The sequence below is a fragment of the Sinocyclocheilus rhinocerous genome, unplaced genomic scaffold, assembly GCF_001515625.1.
Source record: "Sinocyclocheilus rhinocerous isolate Xijiao unplaced genomic scaffold, SAMN03320098_v1.1 scaffold6919, whole genome shotgun sequence".
Classification (NCBI taxonomy): domain Eukaryota; kingdom Metazoa; phylum Chordata; class Actinopteri; order Cypriniformes; family Cyprinidae; genus Sinocyclocheilus; species Sinocyclocheilus rhinocerous.
Window position 1 is genome coordinate 56,950 of NW_015642135.1, and position 8,468 is coordinate 65,417.

Here is an 8,468-nt window from a genome sequence, read left to right on the forward strand (position 1 = left end):
GTACACTTAAATGGCCTTTTATGTTATTAATATTATATTATGTCAATTACTTTTTTTTTTAAATATGCTTGTAGGATTTGAAATACTGCTAGTGCACAAAATCAGATTGGGTGTAATGTGAACAAAGCCATGCAGTAGATGGGCGTACCTTGCCTCTTTCCTGTTGCAGTTCATTTTGCAAGTCACTCAATCGGCTCCTCAGCTCTTCATTGGCTGTCTGTAGAGTTTCTATTTCCTGTTTTCCTCTGCTCTTTTTGGGAGGCGGGGCCGAGGTGGGCGTAGTTGCAGCCATCCTCCCCAAATGATGATTTACCAGTCAAATCCACACTTCCACAGCCAAATCTCACTCTAAACCTTTTGTAACACTGGAAATCGACCACACCGTCACCGGCATCTTCCTCTTCTCCTGCTGGACACAGAAAGGGTCGGTCAAAATCCAAAGTGACTGCACACACAGTTGTTCCACTCAGTAAGAGCGAGGGTGTTGCCCTATGTCCTTACACATGCTCACAGACTACAGTCAACACAAACAATCTTACACACACTGATCTGAACACTCACATGTGCCATTTGTTCACTGGAATTTGGCTCCAACGTATTTTGCATGTTTCTGCCTCCATCTAGTGGTGTCTCAAGGTATTACGTGACAATAGATGCAACAATCACTATGTGGCCAAAAATAGTGCTCAACCAACCACTGTGTATTGTTGTAGCTGTTGCTGTTGTTGTGTGTGTGTGTGTGTGTGTGTCATGAAAGTGTCTCTTTAAGTACACTTAAATGGCCTTTTATGTTATTAATATTATATTATCTTCAATTACAATTTTTTTTTTAAATATAGTTTTAGGATGGCTGGAGCTTTTTTTTTTTTCCCCGCTGGCCCAGTTAGGCCCATAGTTCAGACTGCCCTGCTAGTGCCCTGCTAGTGTTTTAACTGGCCCCATCTTTCAAAAGGAGCTAGTATGTACCATTTATGTAATAATAAGGTACTTAATGGCCCTTTAGGCCAAAAAAACGTACCACCCGTGCAACAGCTTTTGTCATATATATATATATATATATATATATAGTTCATATACACACACACACACACACACACGTGTGTGGTTCAACATTATTATTATCATTATTAATTATTATTATTAACCTAAAAAAACTGACAAGTACCGCGCAGCATTAACTCTGATTTCCTGAATCTTACTCAAGAACTTCACAAACCTGCTTAAGAAATTCATCAGCCTTTTTCTTCACGTCTTGATAGAATTCTTAGAAATCATTACCAGCCTGATCTGTCTTTAGAAACACTGCAACTCCTTTTTTTTCTTTGTTTTAATCTTCTAAACAGGTTTTTTTCATTTGAATACTGCTGGAAGCCAAGGCATGTGTACTTGTGCTTTGTGGAGTTCAGCATGAGTTCAGGCACAGAGCTGACCTCCTGAATTTGCATTAAACTAACAGGTCGCTCTCCCAGTAACCGTAAATGGTTTGCATGGACTCCAAGTACATTAGCATATGCAAACGCACCGTACTTTACAGCAGCCCTCAGTGGAAACCAGACTCGGGTAAGCGCTTCTGCTGACTGGGTAGCAGCAAAGTTTGATCGACTCTTTTCACTGCAAAGTCAGCTATGCAAAGGTATCTGGGTTATACAGCGGGAATGCTGTAACGTAAATCACGCCTAAACAAACTGAACGGTCCAATCGCCGTGAAACGAACCATATCGCAGCAGGATTTCCATTTCATGGAAATAACATTTATAAAGAGCTGAAGTGTGGGCTGAAGGTTTACCAGACGGTCCAGAGGGGAAGTTCTTGAGTGATGGTCTCTCCACCACAGTGTGCGACTCACCCACCACGAACACTTTATAGAGCACGGCATTGTGGTTTATAAAACTCTGAATGACACACGGTGGCTTCACGTCCTTTAGGTCCTCTGCGTTGAATATTATAGCCATCTGCAAAAGAACACAGTGAGAAGAGACAGAAAACTTGAACTTATACTAATTCCACAGAACCATCATTTTGGGTTCCACAAAGAACATCTGAGTGAACAGTTCTTAAAAGAGACGTTTTTTTCTTAGTATGAAGAACATTTTAATAATCTGAAAAAAAATTTCACTATAAAGAAATTTTTGTGCATATCAAGCGGATGCTAACCAAATCTTAGGTGTAGAGTTGAACTTTCCTTAGCTACTTCTGAGGTTCAATTTCACTTAGAATGCCGACTTCAAAGGAAGCTGCCTATGTAGGCAGCTCACTGGGTTTTGAAACAATGCTTTGTGTGTATTAGCGTTTCGTGACCTCTGTGGTCACATTTCGCAAAAGCAGTTAGAAAAGTCTCTTACCTCATGAGAGTTAGTTCCGTGAGCAACCCGTGTTTTGCAAACTGTGCAAGATGAGAAGAAAAGAAAAACACTCTAAGGTAGTGAATGAGTTTGTCTAGTTAATAATCTTAATAATCTAGCTAAAACCTTTAACGCAGTAAAATCTTGTTCTGTGACTTCATAGCAGTTTAGTATGGGATATTAGTGAAGAAAACAGAGGCAGGTGCAGTCCCCTCAGTTTCTAAAATCAAATTTAAGACTTCTTTTATGCACAAATAAAATTAACACCATAGGTCCATACAGAAAAAAAAACCCCATCTCAAAATAAATCATGTATATCAGGTTATTTTACTTAATTAGGCTGGAGCACACATACAAACGCAAAACAGGGCATGTTTAAAGTAAGACATGTTTCTTATTCAATACATACATAAACTCAGGAAAAAAAAGAATCATTGTTGTACTTGAATTTTAATAAAAGATAATTTAGTAAAATCCATATAAGCTTTACAGATATTTATTGGAAAGGGTCAGTGTTGCCAAGTCTGTACTTTTACCACAGAATTTGGCTACTTTTACACTGTTGCCGTGGGTGAGTCTAGTTTTGGCCTATTTTCAAGCAGCAGTTTGGCTTTAAATTATGTTTTCCATACTTGTTCAATGAATCATAAACAAATACTGCAAATTTTGCACACTCTTCATGTTGATTTTTTCATGTTAAAAATATGCTGGAAATAAAAAATAGCATTAGAAGTAGCATTACAGCTATAGGTTTTGGATTTTGCAGATGTGTGAATAATGTGGTTAAAGAAAGGCAATAAAAAGATTATTGTGCCCATACTACCAAAATATAAATACTAAATGTGTTAAATACTGTTCTTAGTCTTTACTTCCTGTGACAGAGCAGCGAGAAAAAAGAGAGAAGCCACAAGAGCTTCCGTTGAATTAAATACCAGATACAGTTTATTGCATAACCAAAATACCAATAATACAGGGTTTCTGCAGGATTTTTAAGCTCAAATGTAAGACTTTTTAAGACCTTTTTTAAGACCTGCACAAATAAAATTAAGGAACGGGGTAGGGCAATGTCTATAGTACCATATTAAACTGTAAAATTACTGTAAAAAGTATAATTTTCAGTTCAGATACAAGTTTTCACAAAAACAGAAAATTTTATAAAATTATAAACTTGACATTTCAGCCTTTAAACCAATTTTAAGAAAATGGATGAGTCAAACGTATTAATTACTATATTAATTTAAACAATTATCAATAAATTATTATATATATTATTTTAAATAACACATTACGGGTGTGCGATATTGACAAAAAAAGTATATCTCGTTAATTCTCTGGGATTTTATGGATAACGATAATTAGACGATATTTTGCTGAGTGTGTTATTGTGCTGATCTTAAGGACTACCATTGACAGCTGACTCCTGAATTTTTTGATATTTTGCATATTCTGTGTGGTCAGTTCACAGCAGTGATAGAAATTAATCTTTTCCAATCAGTTTTATGGGTATTTTTTTACCTTTAAGCCATTTTTTCTAAAAGTGTGCACCATCTTTTGAGTCAAATTCTTGCATTTGGGTTGTTACCAAGCAAATTAAATCAGTATCAACTAAATGTATCTTTGCAATTTAACTTACTAAACTTCATCACCTAATGTATGCGTGCACTCTGTAGGTGTGATTTGTTTGCTTTTTGTGATGTACTCGATAATATCAAATCGCACATTGTTAAAACAACAATTACGATATTATACTGTTATTATACTGTTTCGATTTGTATAATGCATTGTCTTCTTATCGATCCACCAGTTCACATTTAAAGCTCTGTGTGTTTGCAGGGTAAAAACATGGGTCGATTTTCGCATTGGTCTGAACTCTGATCAAAACAACAGTTTTATTGAAAATGCTCAATCATTCCCTGCCAGCAGGCGGAGCGTTTGGTAGAAATATCACTGTTTCCCCGGTAACGGCGGAACACAAAGTAGTGCAGCACCAGACTTTGAACCTGCTGCGCTCATGTTTATTTAATGAAATCATAGCCTTTTGAAGTTTAATCGTCACATTCAGCCATATCGCAATTCTGGTCTTTCAGTCCCCAAATTTAAGACCTCTTGAAATCATAATTAAGACTTTATTGTACAATTTAAGACTTTTTAAGGCCTTAAATTTGATACAACTAAATTTAAGACTTTTTAAGACCCCGCGGAAACCCTGTAATAGCCAGAAAAATAAAACGATTTTACACACAATGCAGGGCTTTTAATTATACACAAACCCGAAATACACTATGTCTCTTATTTTAAAAAGGTCGCTTTCCTACCAGCTGCTCATTCAAAAAGATAAGGGAGATAAAATAGGCAATTATCTACAATGTATTACAATTTAAAAATTATAAAGTGTTCACGCTTGACATAAATGTGCAGCATTTATTGGATTGCAAACTGTTCTGAAAACGCAAGCCTGTATAGAATGTGCATTTTCACTGAGCAGAGATTATTAATTGAATAAGAGCCTTTAAAGATTAATAATCACATTAGGCCATATCATGATTCCTGTTTTTCCATCCTAAATGATATTTAAGAAATTTCTTATATCAAGTATTTGTTATATTTAAGATATTTAAGACTTTTTTCACTTCGAAACCAAGCAGATTTTTGTTGGTCAACATGGCGAATTCACTAGACCTCACATGAAATTCCTGATTGTGTGGATTTCTTTTGAAATGACTGGATTTCACCCACCAAAATTTGTAAATGTTTGAAAATGTTACTGTACCTTTAGTGTGGGATTTATAGAATGAGATCCCTTGGTTAAACATTATTATTTTCTGTTTCAGAAATGAAAAGGTGGGAACTTACTGAAAGGGAATGTAAGACCGTGCTGCTTGATCTGCTCCAGCGTGTCTGGGCCACACTCACTGTTCAGCACCATAAATGGAGGAGAACAGATCCTCACATCTGCAGAGAGAGACGAGAGACAGGAAGAGAGAGGTGAGTCCTGCATGAGTGTTATATGAATTCATGAAATTTCATCGAGGTCCACGCTGGTTTTGCACTGGTCTAGTAGGTGCACTGCCAAGCTGTTCTCCATCAGAACAACAAGGAATAGAGGGAAAAAGCAAAGGTTTGTCAAAGTCATCATGTGACCAAAAGTTAAAAAAATAAATTAATTCACTGCAACTGAAGAGGTCTAAAATACATGAAAAACACTATCCATTAGTATTATTTTTATTTATCTTAAATGGCAGTTGATTGGCTGACGCACAAACCTAGAAGTATGTATTTTGACAAATAAAATAAAATAGATATAAAAATAAAATAAAGAATGAAATGAAAATTGGAGAGAAATTAGAAAAAATGAGAAAAAATGTAGAAGCTAATGTTATTTTTAGATTATATGTTTTTGTTTTTGATTAAAGATTACAAATTAAAAAAGAAAAATAATGATGTGCATGGGCAAATTATTTAGAATAAACTTTGCAATATACTGTATATACACATACTGGTAAAAAAATTGATAGCTTGAATGCACTGTAAGTCGCTTTGGATAAAAGCGTCTGCTAAATGCATAAATTATTATTAAATTATTAAATTTTATATACACACATACAGTATAAAGACTTACCCATTTTAATTGTATGGTAATTTATGATTACCCGAAAGTTATACCAACAAACACTAATACATCCAAGTATACAGAGCATTAAATACCAAATATCAAAGCACTAAAATTCCCACTGACCAGTGGGGAAAAAGGGAAGCAAAAACAATTTAAAAGACATTTGAATTGTTGATTAGGCAGGACTAGTTAGGCGAGAGTAACTAGACGCATTTATGCATTTACAGAGATGATGTTATTTGGTAAAAGTACAGTGGTGGCCAAAATTATTAGAACACTAGTATTTTCACCAGCTAAAAAAAGTCAGTTACCTGCAAAGCTACAGTACTGGTAAAAGTGTTAGGCACTTGTGTAAAATGCTGTCAAATGAGGATGCTGTCAAAAATAATGTCATAAATAGATTTTCTTTATCAATTAACTTCTATTAACTAAATTAAATCAACATTTGGTGTGACCATCCTTTGTGTTTAAAGCAGCTTTTGCCCTCGGTGCACTTGTGCTTAGTTTTTCAGGGAGCTTTGGAGGTAGGTCTCTTGAAGCATCTTGGAGACATTGCCACAGTTCTTCTGGATTTAGTCTGTCTCAGTTTGTTCTGTTTCTTCATGTCATTCCACACAATGATGAAGAGATCAGATCTCTGTGTGGAGCACTGGCTGTTGTCAGACAAAAATCTCACTGGATTATTACAATTAATGGCTAAATTAATGTTTGGAAATGTAAACTGATATTTCCTACTGACACACTACAGCAAAAGATAGAAATAACTGACTTAAAACCATTTTTAGCAGGTGAAAATACTAGCGTTCTAATGGTTTTGGCGACCACTGTATATGTTATCCCACACGGCTCTCATTAAACAACTTGTGTAAGGTCTTCTGTCATCAGTTACCCCTCTGGTTGCCTTTACTTCCCTATTTATTTTACCGAATGGAGAACAATGGACACAAGGCACTGAGCCTGACTCATTCTGCATCATGCAGGGGGCAGTCAATAGAAGCGCAGCAATTTGACCCGTGGGTTCAAGGCTTTGTTTGAAAATACTGTACTCTCACTGTCCTGGGTATCGCTCAGATGAGCAAACAGAGCCATAAACGGAACAAAAGCATCAATAGCTGTGAATTAGTAGCTATGTTTGCGAATTCCAACCGGAGAGGGGTGAATCATAAAAACAGAGATGCATACTGGGCTTAACTTGGGAATAGGCTCTTCTGACTTGGGCCAGTAAGCAACCGGCCAGAAGTCCGGTGAATGAATATTTCAGCCGGATGCCAGTCATGTTGTTATCTAGGCAGATAAGGCATGTTTTAGGAGGTTTTTTTAAGTGTAGCACAGGAAATGAGTTGAAGAGTGAAGCCTCAACAGGCCGATGACACAGCGCTCTGATATGATCACAGTAAACCGCCTGTGTGTTGAGGTAGCAAAACTGATGATGAGATGCTTTTCAAAGCTAAAGAAAAGACTCGACATGACTCAAGGGTTTCAGTACACATTATGAAACACTTTGACATAGCTTACTTTTCAAGAAATGGCAAAATAACACTTTTCTAAACAACTGAAAACAGTAATATTGTGAAAATTTCTTACAATTTTAAATAACCATTTCCTATTTTAATGCACTTTAAAATAGAAATTATTTTTATAAGTTATTTATTTTAGCTTGATGCCCAAGCTAAATTTGCAGCATCGTTACTCCAGTCTTCAGTGTCACATGATCCTTCAAAAATCATTCTAATATGCTAATTTTCATTTACATTTAGTCATTTAGCAGACGCTTTTATCCAAAGCGACTTACAAATGAGGACAATGGAAGCAATCAAAATCAACAAAAGAGCAATTTAGTGCTCGAGAAACATTTATTATTATTATTATCAATGTTCAAAACAGTTGTGCTGCTTAATATTTTTGAGGAAACCATGATACTTTTTTCAGTTGATGAATAGAAGGTTTGACAGAACAGCATTTATTTGAAATATAAATCTTTTAAATCATTCAACAACCCTCTACATTGCGAGTAAATCACTCGCATATGCGACTAAATCTTCATTCTGGGCGACTAAATGATGTCTAATATTAGCCAATGGCTAATAAATTCTCAGATTTTACTCGCCAGTGTGTGACTTGGAGGCTAAGTGTAAGTTTAGCGCAGATATATTTTCACTCACAGAACACTCTGACTGAGCGCTTCAGAGTTTCACTCTCCGCCAAGCGATCTGTGCTGTTTGGTGCGTTTTATATTGTTCTTATTAGTAGAATTCGTATCATTATTATCTTATCAGTATTTTTGTTAGTTTTTCCCCAATTTAATTTTTTTTTTCCAGAAACACTGAATGACCAAAAAAGCACCACCACCAGTCCAGTTAAAATATTCAGTTAAAATGACTAATATGCATTCAAACATGGTTATCAAATTTTAATTCTAATGACTAAAGTTCTATCATTAAATAATACTTGATTATCATATTATAATGCTTGACTGACTGATGTTAAGAGTGTACTTTCAGATATTTTAAAAG

At 35.6% G+C, this 8,468-nt stretch overlaps 1 protein-coding gene across 1 annotated transcript in view; it reads right to left on the reverse strand.

The window, feature by feature from the left end:
* LOC107755687 (inositol-tetrakisphosphate 1-kinase-like) overlaps positions 1 to 8,468 on the reverse strand; it is a gene marked incomplete at its 5' end in the record, with an annotated part of 49,026 nt that overhangs the window by 9,236 nt on the left and 31,322 nt on the right. Inside the window, 3 exons of the mRNA XM_016572574.1 lie at positions 1,787 to 1,952; positions 2,343 to 2,383; positions 5,196 to 5,294. Of these exons, the coding sequence (XP_016428060.1) occupies positions 1,787 to 1,952; positions 2,343 to 2,383; positions 5,196 to 5,294 (306 nt within the window). The remainder of the gene's footprint in view (positions 1 to 1,786; positions 1,953 to 2,342; positions 2,384 to 5,195; positions 5,295 to 8,468) is intronic.